Genomic DNA, 20,243 nt, shown 5'->3' with positions numbered 1-20,243 from the left:
CAACGTGAAGCTTGTGTTGCAGTTTTATCAGAAAATGCACACAAATCTATACAAGTAGGCACAAGGGAAAAAAACCCACAATTGAAGTACAACTTCCAGAAGTGTGAATCATATACAAAAGTTACATAAGGCAACAAAATTTACCAGTAAGGACTCCAAGAAGATCAGACTGTTCCACAAAGCTCCTGTAGAGCCATTGTTGTATCAAGGACACAAAAAAATGCAACACACAGGACCCAAGAACAACCCCTTCAGACTTTACACAAAACAATTCCAGTTCAAGGAAGAAAACACACAATTGTCAAAAGCCAAATACACTATTAGAGTGGAGAAATACACTATTAGAATAAAAATCTATCCTACCTTGTTGAGAGCTACTATAAATGGGCATTTCTTTGATTTCAACAGATTTATTGATTCAATTGTCTGTGGCTCCAAACCATGCATGATGTCAACTACAAGTATAGCAATATCACAAAGTGAGCTTCCTCTATTTCTTAGATTGCTGTGATATTAAAAGACAGCAAAAAAAAAAAAATCAGTCACTTAGCAACAGAACCTTTATGAAAACACCAAGTACAATGTCAAACTTACACTGACAAACAAAAAGCTAAAGCTCATCAATTAGTTATTTCCCATCAAAAACGTAAACCATTCAAATGACACTTTGTAATTTTCATTTAACAAAATACATTAAAGAATGTGTAAGCAAAACTAAGAAACTATTATTCTCCCGAGAGTTTTCATATTATTATATAGTTTTACAATATAAGATATGTTCTGATCATTTTCTGAGTGACAATTGAGACAGTTAAAGTGAAATGCAGGAGTGCAAAATCTGAACAAGACTTTTTATATACCACATAAACACTAAGACTATCATGATTTTATACAATACAGTGTAAATAGACTATCGTATCTTTGTTGCCAAACAAAACCTGGCTAGAAGATGGAGAGCTGTAAAGAGGTACGATGCCAAGATACTGATCTGAACATTACCAAGGGCCCCACAACACAGCATTTCAATGCTTACAAAGGTTTATACTGAAAAATGTCACATCAAAGTCCTAATTCTTCTGTTTCAAGATTTCACCCAAGATCTCACCTCAGGGAGTTCAGTTATGCACGTCATGTTTTAACCTTAAAAGCTGATTTAGTGGCTTGCCTGCATGCCACTGGTGTTCCTAGACAGCATTTGATCTCTGCTAAGACTCAGATGACTTGTGCAATTAGTAACTTCCAGTCTTAGGAACTCAGTTACTACATTCAGACACTGAATGAGAAACTAGGACAAAAGTTTTAATTTTTCATAGCAGCGTAGTTAGGTCACCTGAAATCCTCACCTTTTTTCCTCCAGCTAGCTTCCTGCTTCCAACTTTCCTCTTACACTAACTATTTATTTACATGCTTTTTCAGATATTCATGGCTCAATTGGCACGAAGACAGAAAATTAATCAGCTATAAAAGGCCAGCAATTAACCAGATATAAAAAGCACCTGCAAATGAAGCAAATCCACTTAATTCCTCTACGTTAAGTTGGTTTAGTTGGACTTTTTTTTCAAGTGAGAACTAACACAATGAATTAAGCAAAGACCTCACACTTTGCTAAAAATATCCCCAAATGCTTTAGCCATCAGTTCTGAGAAGTACAACATTATGAGAAAACATTACCTGAAGGACTCATGTCCTGGAGTGTCGATTATCAGCATGCCTGGAATTTTTATGTTCTCTCTGTCAAACTAACATTTCAAAATATTAGACATCTTGTAGAGATTACACAAGAAAAAAAAAAAGAGCTGGCAACATTACTGACAGTCTGCACTTTAAAAATCCAGATACATATTTTAAGGCCAGCACCTTCTATAAACCTAATCAGTCACCAGTCATTTCAATATTAAAGAAATGATGCAGCACATTCCTCCAGGTATCAACTGGCCATAAGCCAAGCTAAAATCTGTAAGACAAGGCAGCCTACAGAAGAAAAAAACATTTCAGGGTAGTGAGATGTACCATCCTTATCTTGATGATTTTCTCCTCTCCCCTAATTTTACATATTTAGTAAATTGAGTAAAATCTCGGAAAAAGCCGTTACTACACCAAGGCTGTGCAGCCAGCTGCTTCTGAGAGCAAAATAGGATATAGTACCCGAAACAAACAATACAGAACAGTTACTATTTGTGTAACACGATAAAATTCATCACCCAGGAATTGGCCAAATTTCAGCACATACAGCAAAGGGTAAGTTTTTAACAGAAAATATACTCAAGAGGTTTCAAGAGTCTTAAGGTTTCAAAAGTCTCAATTTACAATCAAAATACTGACAAGTGAACAGTCTATGTACATATATGCACTGTCCAGAACATAGTAAACAGTACTTGCATATTTTTCTGAAGAAACAGCAATGCATTAACTGAAATTAACAAATGTATGAAAAATGAGACAACCTCCCCTTTGGCGGGGGAATGACAGGAATTAAAAAACAACCCCAAAATAAGAGAGGGGGGGAAAGTACATCTGTCCATGTCAGGCAATCTCACAAGGCCTTTATTAATCTACATTTCATATTTTTAAGATGCAGTTGGTGACGTGCTGTAACTTACATTTTTCACCATCTTGGTTTGCTCATTAATAGCTTCAAGGGGAACATTAGTTGCACCAATCTGCTGAGTGATACCACCAGCTTCACTGTCCTGCACGTGAGTGTGGCGGAGCTAATGACAAAAAAAGACCAGAAATACTTACATATAAGAGACTAAAGTTATGTCTGAGCACACTCTAATTCTTTCTGTCTTCAACCAAAAAAATATGTGCTTAAGCAAGAGGCACCGGCAGTGCTTTCACACTCCACACCTTACCTTATCTAAAATTTTGGTCTTGCCTGTGTCTACATGCCCCAGGACACAGATAACTGGTGCTCTGAGCTTTTCAGTGTTCATATTTTTGCTGTTTTCAGCTCGTCGCTTCTATGTAAAAGACACATAAAAAACGGTAAGCATAAACCAAAAACCACAGCTCACCTCTTGACTTGATTACATACATACAAACACAGAGTTAACTGTGGGACTTATACTTTCAAGGCAATTTAAGGTCTGTCAACCCTCTTTTGGTAAATCAAAAATTTTCAACAGTTAAATTTTTGGTTGGTTGGTTCTGGTTACAGCCTAGTAGGCTAAGTTGTTATAGCCACTAACAGTGGCTTTGCTGATGGGGCATTCTGAACAAGCACCTTGGGTGAGGAAACCAAGAACATGAGTAGCCATGAAAGCACTGAACAGTTTAGACACATCTTCTAAAACTTGAAAATATCTATCTGTAAAGGATAAAAGCCTCTTTCTCCAGGAGGGATATAGAGCTGGAGGGCAACAACACTGAAATTGCCATCTTTGTGGTCAAATTACCTAAAAACAAATACTTTATCTTCAGACAAAACCAAGTATATTTTTTTTAATTAACACAATTTATGAACCTGCTTAAATATTAGCCCTGACACAGCCACCATTTTGACAAATTTGATGAAATTAACTGAAAATTAATCTGTTTGTTATACAACACAAGAATCCAAGTGTATCTTAATACCTCAATTCTCCGTTTAGCTTTGTCATAAGCACGCTCCTCCTTAGTGCGGTCATCATCAGAGTCATACTCAGAATCAGAGCTAATCTCCTTGCTGGGCTTTTTTTCCATAGATTGTTTTCCAATAGCTTGGGAGTCTGCCTCTCTCTCATCTGAAGTCTTTTCATCCTCATCTTCACTGCCTTCACTATCTTCAGATTCTTCACTCTCTTCTTCCTCTTCCTCCTCCTCGTCGTCCTCCTCCTCTTCCTCGTCCACTTCATTTTGTTCTTTGACTTCAATATGGACAGGTTTGCTCTCTGCTTAAAAAAAAAAAAAAAAAAAAAAAAAAAAAAAAAAAAAAAACTAAAGTAAAAATTCTCTATTAAGTTCACACTTGTGGGGGAGATGGCATGAGAAAGCAAAAGAGACTACTAGAGAAGAATGAAGACAGAGTAAGTGCTACAATAAGTGCTTGTCAAGACCATTTTTCAACTTCCAATGTTAAAAATAAAAAGTGTTTTATGTTCAGAGTTGCTGGCTTGCGTTTCAAATCCAGAAGCAAAGCAAGTTTGGGGTGGGGTGAAGAACAATATTATCAGCACACTTATGTTTAACATTATTTGCAAACATTCAGATGTTCTTTGAAGTCATGTGCACTTCATAAAGGAATAATGCACCAACACCTTTTTAATAAAGCCAAAATACTCCAGATCATTACTATATGGATTCTGTACTGCTGATCAGGAATGCACATTTAATCAGATCACGCCTATAAAAAAGTCTCATCTTCAGGTTTTCTTTGACTGTTCAGAGAAGATTAATCATTTTTCATAGTAATTCTTCAATAAGCAGACAAAAAGAATTATCAAAAAGTAATTTTCTTTCTTTGAAAGCTTCCCATTTATAATCATCTGTAAAATCATAAGATGCAAGCCGATGATCACTTTAAAACCATGGATTCTCCTCCTTACAGCACTGCTGGCAGGCTCACTACTCCTAGAGACGAGTTACATTTCCTTGCTACTCTCATAGTCCATCATCTTAGTAATACACTAAATCTAATTCCCAGGAAGGTTCTTTTTCTGGATCCCATTGGCAGAGCCTTCAAATCCAAGCAGTAAGAAGTGCTATGTCCTCTCCAGGACAGTGGTACCAGACTAAAACAAACGCTCAAGAAGGTGAGCAGCCCTTAGAACTCAAAAGCACCAGAGGAACAGACCTGTGCTGGAACGAAGTCCATTCTGCTGTATGTATCTGTATTATCAAGCACTACACTTGAAAGCACAGGTGTCACAAGTATAGGCTTGAGCACGTAAAAAGTATTTGATGAATAAATAGTCTTTGAGCATAAGAAACAATGAAGACATTATGGAAGCACTAAGTCCAGTAACAAACTCCTGCTCAGGATGGCTCACAGAAAAACACTTTTCTCCACCACTGGAAAAAAATATCTGAGAAGTTATCCCTGCACTCTTGCACAGTTTTAAGCTCCCCATAAGCACTGTTGTTGAATGCAGACAGACTATGGCCTTTGGCACACGTGCACAGGAATATGGATGTTCTTCCTTCCTTTCTTCCAAACCTGCCTCTCAAAGAAGTGTATCATAGAATCACAGAATGGTTTTGGCTGAAAGGGACTTCAAAGACCAACTAGTTACAGCCCCCCTGCCAAGGGCAGGGACACCTTCCACTTAGACCAGGTTGCTCAAAGCCCCATCCAACCTGGCCTGGAAAACTTCCAGGGATGGGGCATCCACAACCTCTCTGGACAACCTGTTCCAGTGCCTCACCACCCTCGCTGTAAAGAATCTTTTCCTAATATCTAAACTAAACCTACTCTCAGTTTGAATCAATTTCCCCTTGTCCTGTCACTACATGGTCTTGTAAATAGTTTCACTCCATCTTTCCTGTAAACTCCCTTCAGGTACTGGAAGGCCACAATTAGGTCACCCCCAAGCCTTCTCTATTCCAGGCTGAACAATCCCAATTCTCTCAGCCTTCCCTTGTAGAAGAGAACTTACTATAACACATGCACACTTAACCTTCACACCATTTTAGACCCCCACTTCTTTGAAAACATCTCTCCTAGATGTTGCCAGATTCATATCATAAAAATACTATGGCTTTGGAACAATTACTAGAGAAATACAATACCAGGTAAAAGGTTTCCCTAAACTTCCAAAGGTGGTTTAAGCACATATTAGAGAAGAGGATTTTTACTCCCATAAAAAACCAACAAAAAATTACAACCTAATTATTTTAGATGGTAATTGCACATAAGAGTATTTCCAAAGGGTTGTCTTAAGCAGTATGTGTGTGACTTCTGAAAGCTCTGCTTTTGAGAAGAGATTCTTACATCTATTTATCATCAAACTTACCTCACAATTTATCTAACAGAGTAGAGAAAAAAATCTAAATAAAATATTGTTTTCTATAGAAACAGAAAACTCAGCCCAAAGCCTCTTAACCAGAAAAATCATACATTTGGTATCTACATGCCCACCTTTCTCTCCATCTTCATCACTAACCATAGCTTCCCAGTCATCCAGACCTGCATCTTCTGTTTCATCTTCTTCCTCCTTTTCTTCTGAAACTAAGAAATCCAACATAAAAGTTAAAAAAAGTCAGTCCAGCAACATACAACATTTTTAGATGCCCTTTTTTTTGACATACTGACAACTGCAATTTACAAGTTTGCTGTTACCATAATTCTATCCAATTATCTCCACATTCCATAAAAAGAAGATGCTGCATACTTAAGAAATAATCTCCAATTCTCCACAAAAATCATGTAGTGCTAGCATCTTTGCCTAGACAAACTTTTGTGAAAGACACAGAAAACCAACTCATCTAGCTCCTGTCTGCATATCACGTCAGTGCCTGCATCATGCCTGCCACACAAACCTCTACAACAATCATGATCCTTGCAAGGAGTTGCCCAATTAACAGTCACTATGTGTAACAAAGTAACAGAGAAACAAGAATACGACTTAAAGTAGAATTGTAATTAGTGAGAAAATACAAATTGTCTACAAGAAGGACACCAGGTGCCTTAAAATAATTATACCATGGATTCCAGAAGCATTAAACATATTCATTCAGAAGGAATTCAGTAAGATTTACTAAGAGACTGCAGCTCTTAGTAAGAGACAAATGGAAAAAGGCAAACTTGCAACCCTCTCCAAAAGAAGCATTATACACTATATATTTGCTGCAGCACGTGTCAAAAATTTCAGCTCTCTGAAATGAAGACTAAGTTCCACACTGCTAGAATATTAGCTAGGAACTAACATTCTGCTGGTGAGCCCTTCTCTTATGGCAATGGAATGCCAATCATAAGATAAGCCAAGTTAGAATCACAGGACACTTTCAGCTTTGTTTTCAAAAGCTGCACATTTTGTCAGTATTTGTCTGACTTAATAATAAGGGTAAAAATTGAAACAGTCTCCTTGCTGAGGAAGAAGTCCAGTACAACGTGATTTTGATAAAGCAAGTGCCGTGTGTAGGCAAAAATGAGGGTAACAATCACTTGCTGATAACTCAGTTTCACAAGCTAACACATCTCCTCTGCATTCAGTACTTGTGAAAGCAAAATATCTGCAATAAAGAATACAAGCACTGTGAATGTTGCACTATCAGTACTAGAAGCAGAATATTTCCTCCCTACTTCCACCTAACTGTTGACAAAACAGACTTGAAAAAGCAAATGAAAAGTCAGGGGAGTGAATAGGGCACAGAATATGCTTACTGGAGATAATTGACTAAGCCAATTGAACGCTGGAGTTCACCCTGAATAAGGGACCTTTATACACTCATTTTGAGGCTTCATGCCTTTTATTCCATAAAATTTCAGTAGTTCCTCCCTTAAGAAAGAAAAAAAAAGGCAACTACCTCAAGAAAGGATGGCCATTTAGCCCCATCCAGCAAGGTATGATAACTATCATGCAGCACTGACACACATGCTTAAGTGTTTGAAATTTATTAGCATTACTACCAACCTGGCTCTGCTGGAAGAGGAGTTTCTTCTTTTACTGGTGTTTCCAGTTCTACTGCATCTTCAGCTGGGGAAGTTACCTCCACACTTTCTGGAATTGCAAGACAGGAAGTTGGTTGCTACATACTTTCAAAGTGCAAACTGACTTATACATACAGCTCCACTCCAGCTTATTTGGAAAACATTTGGCTTTCTAAGCAGTTGAATAGATTTATAAGATAGGTCAGTTATTGACATTAAAAACTCCTCACTTCTTTTAAAAGACAAGAGAAAATGGCGTAATACAAATGAACTACCCATACTTCCCCCACTGTTCCATTAAAAATACAAACAAAAAAAAAAAAAAAGAAAGAAAAAAAAATACAATTCGGAGAAGCAGCATTTTTAATTCTTTACACACACTCCATAAATGATAAGCAGGCACATAACTAATGTGAAATTAAGAAAAAAAAAAAAGAAAAACTAGCTAAGTAAGAAATACATCTACATTTTTAAAACTAAGGATTAGCCTTAAGAGCCACAGCAACCCCCAGGGAAACCACCAAAGTAAAAAAAATGTCCAACCTACATCTAGCCAGTGCAATAAATTCTAAGGTTTCAAAAATGCAAGCTCTTTGAACTAGTCTGAACAACTGGCACCCAGGAGCTGAAATCTGTTTTTATATACAAGAAAACAAATTAACAAACTGTCTCCAATTTAAAAGTACTAAAACTAGGATCAATCCCTTTTCATCCTGGGACAAACTCAGACTTAATCGTAAGTTATTACTACTTAAACTACTTTGTATTTGACCTACATATGCACACAAAGCATTCAATGTCACATTCATAAAAGGCCTTTATACTCTGTACATATCCAACATTTAGAAAATCTAAAGACACTATCCAAGTTAGGAAAAAAATAACAGTCAAGTAGACTGTAAAAAAAAGGATTAAGAGAGCAGCCTTCAAAACAACTTTAGGATCCTAATGCATCAGCACTTGGATGTGAGGGCAGGGATATAAAAAAAAAAACCCCGGAGGCACCTTGAAGTGCAATTAGCTTAAGATTAGCTGATTTATTTCAGAAATATTTCCAGAAATGTGACTAATCTATTAGGTCTCCCTATATGCAAACTACACCTTCTTTATTTTCTGGCTGCTGCTGCTTCTTTCTCTTTTTGTCTTCATATATTGGCCTCTTCTTTGGCACAGAGTCTTTGGATGGCACTTCAACACCTGCAAAACAAAACAAAAGATTTGTTAAAAAGAAAATCCAGGTAATTATTAAACTTTGATTTAAATAACAACATGTCTTCCAAAATTGGAAGATGGAGGAAGAAAGAGTAGAAAGTGGGTTCAGTGCATATTTTATCTTTTTTAAAAGTCTGAATTCAAAAGCTAGAAAACTTGAGTGAAGTATGGGTCTTCAGATACTCCTGACTGCTCTCAAAAAGAGGTCAGATAACTGGAAGAAGGGGATGGCAATGAAACAAAAAATAAACAGTAAATCAAATCAGATTCTACAACTGCAGGTTTGAAGTTAATCACAGACCTACATAAAATGTCATGAACATATACCTCAGGTTTATCTTTAAGGTCTGCTATGCAAAAACTCACTTAAAACCTGTCTGCCAAGGCTCCTAATTTCAGACAATTTGGAGTAGTTCAGAGCCACAACTCTTCTTAAATGCTTAAAGTTGCTCAGCAGATGGCATTTTCCCTTTTGCTCCATGTTGGGAGGTTGGTGGATTTTGTTTGTTTTGTTTGTTTGGGGGTTTGAGTTTTGGTTTGTTGTTGTTTTATTTTTTTTTAATTTTACAACACTGATGGTTTCAGGTATTAAAATAATGCCAGGTTCAATTCACCAGCTTCATCTTTGCCTCACCAGGAAGCAGGTGCTGTAATGTATGAAGAGATTCAATCAAAAGAAGCTTCGTGCAAAGACAAATTAAAAACTTAATTCCTGCTGCACGTTAAAAATTCTCAGTTACTGAGTGACTTATATTGCAGATTTAACAAAAATCCAGTTGTAGGGGCACATAAATAGAAAGATTCTTATAGCTACAGCAACGACCGAGGAGAAATAGCCTTCGTGTATGTTTAAGAACTCCAAACATTTTACTAGCTACAGAGATTCCTATATTTATACATCCACCTACCAGTAAAGTGTCAGACAGTGTACTCTACAAATACAAAGACACTCAGCACTCACAAATTACTTTCTTTTTTTAGTCACAAACCAGACACCAAGAACAATTAGGACATTTTACTTACAATATATTGGACAAATTTGCTTCATTGCAGTGGAGACAGATCATATTTCACAGAAAAAGTTGGAAAGCTCTTACATACTTCTGCAAATCCCAGAGAAAAACACATCTTCTCCATGGACTTCCCCCGTTGTTTTTGAAGTAAAACAATGCACTTGCCTAATTGAGCACATGAACTAATTCAACAAGATCCAGATCACTGGTCTTACAAGACCTTCAACACAGCCCATCTGCTTTTCCTGGCCTTTGGACTACACCACTTCTTTAAGTGCTTTTTCCTAAGTTCCACAACTAACATCTTTAACTGAAAGTAGGCAGTATTAAAAAGTTGTATATTTAAAGTGTAAGATGAAAATACAGACACTTAAACCTACTTCAAAAATAAAGGAGAAGGGAGGGTGCACACTGCCTTCCTTGACAACAGAGCACCTTTACATGGAATCACTCAGTACCCTCCCTCCTAGCTCCAGAGAGGAAAAAAAATAAACACAGAGCAATAACGGATAGGAAGTTTGGTTGCGTTTCTTGGTTTGGTTTTAATTATTATTAAACTTTACTGCTTACCCTGAGCTTGGAGTAGTTTAAGAGTAGCCTCTGCTCTGGCTCTGGCTTCTCGTTGAGTTTTTGTTAAAAGCTTTCCCTCCTTCTTCAAACGCTCCTTCCTCTCTTTTTCCTTCTGTTTCTTTCTTTCTTTCCTCTCTTGCTCTAATCGTTCCTAGAGAAAAAAACATGCAGAAACTCTAAAGCATGCTTTACACAAAAGCTGCCCAAGTATATTCTTTTTACAAGAAACATATTAAGGATTAATTCACCAACTGCACCAGCAAGCAGACAGATTAAGGTTACCTCCTCTTTGCGTTTTGCTTCAAGTTCCTCCAATCGTCTTATGCGTTCTTCCTCCTCTCTTTTTGCCCTTTCCTCCTCCTCTTTCATTTTAGCCAAAGCTTCTTGCATGGCTTTAACTGTGGCTTTACTGGGACCCTTCTTCTTCTCTTTCTCTTTTTCTTCTTTCTCACCCTTCTTTTTTTTCTTGTCTTTTTTCTTTTTGTCCCCCTCATTGTCATCAGCTACAGAAAGAACAGGCATACACTCAAAGATCCCAGAAATTTCAAAGATACTCTAAGTACAATTTATATTTCAAATATGATAAATAACATCAAATGAGGAATATTTTCTCTGGCTTCTACATAAAAATTTCATAATGAAAACAATAAAACTGTCTCAAGTCATGGCCTGAAGTCTTAAAGTATCAGAGTAAGTGAAGTGAAAAAAATACTCTTGCTATACAGAACTGTAATCATATACTGTAATGAGAATTCATCACCTGGCTTGTTTTCCCATGTACCTGAACAGACTACAGGCCAGAAAACATAGCCACCTGTGAGCCAACACAGAGGGGCAGACAAGGCTACCAAATATCCAGTATTCACAATTCAAAATAAACCAACAAATTATCCTCACTGCCTGGCACCCCTCTGGCCTTGTAGAAACTGTGGTATTTAAATTACAGTTTTAGAAACGATATTACAAACCTTCTGCTCCTGCAGGAGTCTCTCCTTTTTCCCTAGGGCCAGGGATTGCTGTAGCTTCAGGAGAAGCCTTCTCTTCAGCTTTTCTTAGAGATTCCTTTGGCTTTGCTGGTTCTTTACCACCTTCTAGTTCTTCCTTCTCTTTCTGTTTCCTCAATTTGGCTTTTTCTTCTTCACGTTTTTTTCTTTCACGTTCTTTTTTTTCTGCCTTCTTCTGAGCCGCTGTTTTTAATTTGAATGAAGGTTCTTCTTCATCATCCCCACTTTCAGCAGCAGGAGCAGACTTTGGCTTTTGGTTTTTCTTTTGTCGTTTTCTAGACTGGGAGACCTCATCTGATTCATCACCACTCTCGCCTGTAGACACTCCTCCCCCACGCTCTTTGCTTTTCTTAATGTTAGTTTCATCTTCTGACAAATCGTGTTTTTTATTTGACTTCTGAGTTTTCCCTTTGCTTTTCTTAAGCTGTGTCTCATGATCATCATCATCACTGCCAGAAAGCATGTCTTGTTTTGTTTTCTGAGTTTTTTTAGATTTTTTATCTTTATCTTCCACTTCCTCGCTGTCATAGTCATTTTCCAGATTGGCTTTTTTACTCTTTCCTTTCCTCTTTTTATCTTGTTTTGATAAGCTTTCTTCATTGTCATTTTCAACCTAGTAATTAAACAATTCAATAATCAGCCATGAAAAGTTACTTGCCCTCAAGAGCTAAGAAGTAGCATTGAGATACATCACGAAAAACCTCTCTTATTGAAGACAGTTTGAAAGCAATAACTATTCCTGCTGAGTGTACCATACTTCAGCCCACAATTAAGATTTATTCTGATTGGCTTTGAATAATTATCAGCATGAAGACGTGGCTTTTTTCATGATTGACTTTACTATGAAAATATGATCAAATATAACTAAAAGAACATGCTAGCTACATGTCTCAGATTGGATCTCCAACTACACTGCAACACTAGAATTTCTCTGGGACAGAAGTGTCTCATAACTATTTCCTATTAAAAAGCCCACCTCCCTTTCAGTGTTCACCTTTCCTGTAGAAGGTTGTTCCCTGTCAACTTTCCCTCCTTGTGCCTCTATTGACAGTTCCTCCAGCTCCTTCAGGATATCATCTTCACTAGAATAAGAAAGAAGTTAGGGCATTTAAATAACTGAGTTTTTGGATAATGGAATAAGATCAGGCAGGTGGAAAAAACCCAAACTTACTCAAAATCTTGTTTCTTCTTCTCTTTTTTCTTTTTGCCTTTGGATTTCTGAGGCTCTTGATCCTTTGCAGCTCCTGCACCTTCTATCTCTGCAGCAAGGGCATCAATATCAATATCATCTTTTGCACTGAAATGAAGAAGGAAAGCAGGGTTATCACTAGTTCAAACGTTGAATTTACGTAAGTAGAAGCCATCTGAATAAAACAAATAAAAGTTTGAAAATGCAAAATCAATCACAAAACATATGCAATGCAGGAAAAAATACCCCACGTTTAACAAACGATTGTGCACTGTTACCTTATTCCACTCAGTAGGAAGTGAAGGAAAAACCTTCACACATGTCATCTGCATGAAGGGAGGTGGAACAATAAAACACATTCAGTTCTTGCAACACCGACTTTAAAAGTTGAGCTGTGCAATTTGATGTAACTTCTTGGAAGAATGTAACTAGACTGTTTGTTCCTCCAAAAGATGTTGTTTGGCCCTTCAAATTACAGGTGTCATTGATAGAAAAGCAGCCACCACAATCGAAGTGTAAAAATGAAGCACAAACAGAAGAAATTTTGCAAATCACAGCCAGGGAATCCAACTAAGATATTTATCTGTTCCCTCAAACATCCTTTTGCAAACAAAAAAAGACTGTATTTTTATTAACCAAGTAAGTGGAAGTTCTTTACAACTTCCGACTCACAATAACAGTTGCCTATGCTTTGCCATCAGACTGAAAATTTTATTATCTCTCAAGAAAAGAAGTCACACAGAAGAACAGAGTTCAGCTCCAAGCCAGTCTTTAAAGCAGATCATAAAAAATACCAATGAAGTTGGCAAGAAACCATTTGTACCACTTGCCTTAGTATTACCTCTCTGAGGCCTAAAGAAAGCCAAAAGAAGTTTTTGTCCAGACATTTTACCACCTGATCACATTCACAGTACAATTATAAGACAGGAGACTTACTTATTCCCTGCTTCACATTTAAAGCTCCAGTATTCAGATCAAAACTGGTCTGATGCCACTTTTATCACAACTGGCAGTTTCAAAACCCGTTTAATCAACAAGCTGTTAATATTTAATTTAACTCCCTCTTAGATACCTGGGCAGAAAACTGTTGTTTTACAATGTCACTGTCTCATGTATTAGCATCCACTCAGGACAAATCAGCCAAAGGCTGGCCCACCAAATACCCAAAACTGTATCCAGAAAATAAGGGAAATTAATTTCTTCCAGATTCAGGACTTTGAAGACATCAGCAAATTCTAAACTATCAGAGCTTCAGTCTTGCCAATTTATAAACTCAGAAGTTGAACCTTAATAAAGAAAACCAAGTATTTAATTATTCAGCTACAGATTCTAAAAATTCAGTAAGTCTTAGTTGCAGCTCTCTTTGCAAAAAGGAAAGGGCTGGATTCTTTTGCAAGTGAATGCTGACACTCACAAACATTTTATCCCACATATTGGGAATATGCAAGTCACCAAATACTGTCTGTATGTGACAACAGCACAACTAAGCAACAAAGTACTCCGTTTATTTAAAGGCCAAGATCAATTATTTGTATTTTTAAGATCTTATATTTTCTTCTGTGTAGACTGAACAAACCAAATAAAAAGCAGCACAACAAAGTACCTCACTGTACAGCACCAGTATTGCCAGAGATACTCTTAGCCAGGAGAAGAAAAAACACACGTAAAATATACCTAGTAACACTCCCTCATGTGCTGACTTGATTTGGAATAGATTTGTCGAAAGAAATGTATCTCTCAAATAGTAAATGCAAGATCTCTACAGTAATTCTCACCTCCCTCAAGAGAAAATACACATTTTGGCTGTTCTCACCCTAAGACGATTTGATGTTTCAGCAATTTAAGAGCTGTTTTTATAAGCAGTTTAACTGGCTGTATACCAGGGGTAACAGCTGAAATAAAGATGCCATTCACTTCTACACCTAGAATTAAAGCCCTAATGTCAGGCTAACTACACTATATCTAGGCCTACACATAGGCCCCCAAACTTGTTTTTGCATTAATTGCTGAATATCAAGTTTATTAAGCACACTTGCTTACCTCCTTTTCCTCTAGGAGTTAACTGAGAAGACTGAGTCATATCCAAGCTTGAAATAGTTTTAAAACACCAAAATACATGCTCTACTACTACTTCTTCCAAGCTCCCATTACTACAGGACTTTAATCACGTGGTTGTTTAGATACTAAAGCACCAGGCCTCTAAACAGCTCATATTTTACATGGGTATTATCAAGGTTGACTTTTCACAATGCATTTTAGCAGAAAGTTATGTCCAAACATAAAACACATCACATGGGTGTTTTGCTACAAGCAAAGATGTCTATGGTACCTCATGTTTTCCAGGGTACAGGCTTTAAGGGGGCAAGGGTTTATTTGCTGTTGATAACTCACTTCGAGTGAACTTCGAAGAAAACTTCTTTTGGGGGGGGGGGGAGGGGGAGGGAATCTCAAACACTGAAAAAACTATTTGACAGACATTAAGCTTTAACACCCACAAACAAGGAGTTTGGGAATAATAATAAAGACTGTTCAGCTGTCACAACTGTGGCATCAATACAAAAACTTTTCCAAACTTGGCTTCCACTGCTTAGTTTCTGAAAAATTTTTCTGACCAAAAAAAAAAAAAAAAAAACCAACCAAAAAAACCAAACCAAACAAAAGAACCCTTCTATATTTTCCACTACACTTCCATTTACTAAGAAGTGACAGAGCAAGCTTCAAATATTTGAGCCTCAATGAAATAAGTAAAATTAAGGCTGTGTGCACTTATATATACAGCTACAACTCATAAGAACTGACAAGCAAGGATATTGGAAAGTCAAGAAATTCAAACACTGGCTTCCAGTACTACAAGTTTATTCCCATACTGACCTTGAATTTCCTTACCTTTTAAAACTCTAATAATATTCTACTAGGATTTCATAAGAAAGTTGAAAAGAAGATTAAGAAGATGCGCCCCCTAATCCTGGGGGATGATCTTATTCCTTCTTATAAGGAATCCACTACACTTAGATACATAACAGGAGAGCTGCTTTCCTGTGGGCTTTGTTAGATACACCATGGAACTTTTCCCTGTAAAGGTTTTTAAACAGTCCCCCAACACACATTTCAGAAACCCAAGCACTCTTTCAGGAACCTCCTTCTCCAAGATCTCCATTCAGCCTTTACTAGGGTCCAAACCTAAGAGGGCCTGATACAGGAACCTGAAAGGACCAGAATGAGAATTACTGTAGAGGTCTTGCATTTACTATTTGAGAGATGCATTTCTTTCGACAAACGTATTATAAATCAGAATGTTTTCAATTTTGACCTCAAACTGCTTGTGCATGAAGACTTTATAAACAGATTTCCCAGCCTCACTACCTTAGACCATTCAAGCTCGTAATACTTTGCACTAAAAAAATAACCCCACATTTCCCCAACACAAGAGGCTCAAGGAGATATGGAAAGTGTTACAATGAAAACAAAGTGCTATTGCACTGCTGAGAAGGAGATACTTCCCTGATTTTCCTTTGTCTTTGTTTAGCAGGTGAAGCCTAAGCCACCCCTGTTATTCACATACTTTGATACCAGCCTCTATTTTTGCTGCTAGATATAAAAAGAGTTTTGATATTGCTAAAACAGCATTTCAATGCCTTAAATTACAGCACGAATTAAATGTGTGTACTTCACTCAAACCTAAACAAGCAGTTTTCAAAAAAATGGCTGCAGACATTTTTCCATGAAGGCCTGTGCCTAAGATAGGGCAAAACTCTACAGTGAGGAAAGACAAGTCACAGTCATTAAAGGAGAATGCAGTAATCAATAACAAGCACACAGAGATCACTACATTTCAGATATCAAACAGACTAATTTTTCTTTAGAATTACATCACTAATCAAAAAGAAAAAGTGCTCAACATCTCCCCTACACAATTTCACTGCTTTTTGCCATTTAAGCAGGATTACAGTAATGTAAATCTTTAAAATAGCACATAGAAACATTTACACACTTTATACTGAAAAAATATTTACCTTAATGCCCTAGAAATTACATTAAGAAATCAACAGTTGCCCAGAAGGGTTTCTGTACGAGTTGTCTGCATAGACTAATGAAAACCCCTATTGCATGCAAAAAGCCACTTAAGGATGGATTCCTGAATATTCACTGTGTCACAAGTTAAATGCTGTGTTAACACAACATTCTGTACCAAACCAGGATCAAATATACCCAGACCATTTCAAGTAAGTGTTTGGAGATTTTTAAGACAGACATGGGCAACAGAGGATGTTCAATAACATCTCTCAAACAAACAAAGCATAAAATCAGGCCAGTAAGAGAAAGTAATACCCAAAACAACCTAAGTTGCTCATGTTACATGTTAATCAAAATCAACAACAAATAAAGCTACAAATCCAAATCCAGCCTATAAGAGAAAGTATGAAATTTCTTTCAGCATGAAGATTAAAACAGCTACGAAATAAAAGAGCTGTCACCTACCACTGCTCAGTCAGATGTACAAAGACATCCAGTAGCTCTGCTATTTATAAGATCCCACACAGTTGCAAGCTATTGAGTCAGAAAAGTGAAAAAAAATCTTGTGACTGATAGATGCACAGTCTGTAGAAAAAAAAAACCTCTGCTGTGTTTCTCTTGCTATTACATCAAGGAGACAGTATTTAAGACTAGAAACACAGTTTAAAAACAAACAATCCAACCCCTCAGCTATTACATCCCATCTACCCAAAAAATACTAAAAACACCTAAGGTGTTGGGCTGATTTTATTTGAGGAGGTGTTTGGGTTTTTTTTAAATATGAGAAACAAGCACAGTTTTGGATCAAGTTCTTTTTCTGATGCAATGGCCTGCAATAGCCAGAACCTAGAAATTCCCTGTAGAAGCCACCTGGAGACCAGAGTTGATCCTAACACAAACTCTGATTTACAGATGCTGAAATTTATGTTAATCCTAGTTTCCACATTCTAGGGTTTACTTTAGTCTTTTACAGGCATGCTTTCCCATTTTGCTTAAAAAAACCCCTCACATAGTGAAGTTCATGGTTTCTAATACTTGATCACAATTAGCAAGATATATTTTTAAATTTTGAAGTTCCACCATTTCTTTCAGTCTACAGTATTACAGGCATTCATCAGTGCATCACTCACCAGAAGAGAAGCTGTCATGCTCCAAATCAAGACTTAAACTTAAATTCGCAAATAACACACACAAAAAAAAAAAAAAAAAAAAAAAAAAAAATGCTCCCTAATAAAGTATGTCAGAACAGTTACAAGTACACTTTAACTATTTATCACTTTTCTCTTCCATGGAAGGTTAAAAACTTACTTCAAGTACTGACATAGTTAACATATTCATCATTAAGGGATTTTCATAGTGTGAGCCCGTCATACTAAGGACTGCCTGCAATATAACCTCTGTAACACACAAATCTCAGCATGGAAATTTGAAATATTTCCTTGGCAGGAAAACAAAGCCAAATGCAGGAACACAGCTATTGAAATAAGAGTTAATAAGCTTTCATCATTTTTCTTTGCTCAGTGAACTTCTGCAGCTAAAATGCATAATTGCCCTTCCTTGCCAAACAAGCTCCTCCAGCTTTCCATGACGGTTCTAGTGAAGGAAAGCCAACTGACCAACAGCATTTCACAGACTCTCTAATAATAGACAAGCTCATTATATTGGCAAGACCACCAAACATGCATGTTTTCCTCCTATGCTTTCTTAAGAACACACAGAATTAGGACTTCCAGTACACTTGTTACAGTACCTACAACACATATCCCCAAACACTGAGGAAAAGCTTCATTATAAACAGGCACCGTGCAGCTACACGTGACAGAGATGGCATCCTGATTAGGCAGCAGCGAGATAAAGGGCAAAGAAAAACTACTAATCCATTCACGAACTGAAAGAGTGGAGCAATAGGATTATACAAAGGAGCTGAGTTGCCCTCATTCATATCAATTTGACTCTATTGAAATTAGGTAAATGAAACTGCAGAAATTAAATGGAAGAATTCAGCTTAAAATGAGACAAGCCCTAAACTACTGGAAATCCAACTTCCAGCTTTGCAAACAAAGTCAACAGGATAACACCGTCCTGCTGAAACCAAAACTAAAGTGTACACACAAACTAAAAGATTACAAGCACTTTTTGATCCATTGCACTGAGCGACACAAACACGATTACTTATGTCTGCTTTCATCTCACAGTTAACACGCTAACTCAAATCATGCTAAAAATCTTTTACTTAGGATTGGTTTTAAGCTGTCCTGTAAAGGTGAAGTTGAAACATAAGAAAATACTGTACAATTAAAAACAGACTGAAACAAAGAAACCAAACTTCGATGTGCAAGGGGCAGAAGAGTCAGCAAGTTAACACAGCAAGAATGTTTCATCACTGCTGTGAACTCACTGCCCACACTCCTGCATAATCAGAAGGCTCGTTTTTGCTGAGGCAACCTTGAGATATTTCATCAGTTACATGACACCAGCTCTTCTAACCACCTTCAAAGGAACATCACTGTCATTAAGTCATTTTCTTTCGCTTAGGGAAAAAAAAAAAAAGTCCCTGACCTTCAAAAAGACTGAAGAGAAGCTGAATCACCTGTTACCATGTGTTTGGTTTTGCAGTAGTTTTAGACCAAGTAAAACTAATACTTTTAGACAGATCTTTACCATTATCTCCCTAGAACACCTTACCCATCCTACATGTATGTGAGCTGTAAGGCCAGTAATAAGGATGCATTTCTAAATACAAGATTATCCAAAACCAGCAAGTTACCAGTGCTGAATGACATACTTGTAGTTGTTTTCACCTGTAGTATTAAGATTGCTTGAAAAACAGAATGCCAGTTCAAGTTCTTCTAGAGCAACTGGTTTAAACTGTGCCAAAACACAAGCCACTTTGGAAGTGATTATTTAGTTGTTCAAAACCCCGCATCACCAACTTGTTCTTTAAGTGGGTTATGAAATGAAAAATGCAGGCATCTGCTGGCTCAGCAAGGCTATTCAAAACATGAAAACAAAACCCTGGCCTTTTTCTCATTTTGGCCTATCAAAGTACATCAACACTACAGCTTCTTTTTTGTTGTTTTTAACTTCACTGAAAACATTTAACTTACATATGACTGAGACAGTTTGAAATTCAGGAAAGAATGAACTGTGCTCCTTCCTCAGCCCAGAAAGTGAAGGAGTGTCCATGTGAGCACCAGCTACGCAACCCACCACTGCTGCTGAGAGTGCTTAAAGAATAATAAAAAAAAAAATCACAACCCCAGAAACAGGGCACCTTCCTCTTGCCTTTTCCTCAAGCTATGGTGTAGGGGAGGGGAGAATTTACTTCCTTGCCCATTCCCAGCCACACTTTCCCCTCTCATCAGCTCAGGCAATCCTGCGGCCAGAAGTTCTTGCAGAGAACCCTTTTTGGGCAGCAGATCAAAACGCACACCTGATTAGTACTGTGGGCCCATAAGCACTGAATGCTCTGCAATGGAAGCAGGTACAGCTGGCAGCTGGGGACAGTAGGAGTGACACCACAGGGTTTGAAATGATCAACAGCTCAACTGGATTGAGTTTTATGTAGAACTACACCTTTGTGATTTTTCATAGATGAAGGAAGCTGGTGAAGCTACCTAATTACATGAGAGAGCAAGGAAGTAAAATCTGACTAAAAGGGTAATTGCTTT

At 37.3% G+C, this 20,243-nt stretch overlaps 1 protein-coding gene across 3 annotated transcripts in view; it reads right to left on the bottom strand.

Annotated features, from left to right (window-relative positions):
- EIF5B (eukaryotic translation initiation factor 5B) overlaps nt 1-20,243 on the bottom strand; it is a 38,651-nt gene that overhangs the window by 10,448 nt on the left and 7,960 nt on the right. For 2 of the 3 annotated variants that reach the window (XM_032100345.1, XM_032100343.1), the window contains exons 2-14: nt 12,541-12,666; nt 12,364-12,451; nt 11,334-11,982; nt 10,648-10,868; nt 10,366-10,516; nt 8,672-8,767; nt 7,554-7,640; nt 6,059-6,148; nt 3,577-3,875; nt 2,856-2,963; nt 2,601-2,711; nt 1,672-1,739; nt 364-505 (exon numbers count right to left, since the gene is read on the bottom strand). In XM_032100345.1, coding sequence (XP_031956236.1) covers nt 364-505; nt 1,672-1,739; nt 2,601-2,711; nt 2,856-2,963; nt 3,577-3,875; nt 6,059-6,148; nt 7,554-7,640; nt 8,672-8,767; nt 10,366-10,516; nt 10,648-10,868; nt 11,334-11,832 — 1,872 coding nt within the window. In that variant the 5' untranslated portion in view covers nt 11,833-11,982; nt 12,364-12,451; nt 12,541-12,666. The remainder of the gene's footprint in view (nt 1-363; nt 506-1,671; nt 1,740-2,600; nt 2,712-2,855; nt 2,964-3,576; nt 3,876-6,058; nt 6,149-7,553; nt 7,641-8,671; nt 8,768-10,365; nt 10,517-10,647; nt 10,869-11,333; nt 11,983-12,363; nt 12,452-12,540; nt 12,667-20,243) is intronic. The other variant, XM_032100344.1, reaches the window with a different exon arrangement.

This window comes from Corvus moneduloides, chromosome 2, assembly GCF_009650955.1.
Source record: "Corvus moneduloides isolate bCorMon1 chromosome 2, bCorMon1.pri, whole genome shotgun sequence".
NCBI classification, from domain to species: Eukaryota; Metazoa; Chordata; class Aves; order Passeriformes; family Corvidae; genus Corvus; species Corvus moneduloides.
The sequence above is the reverse complement of the archived record's forward strand: the minus strand, read 5'-3'. Positions and strand labels throughout refer to the sequence as shown.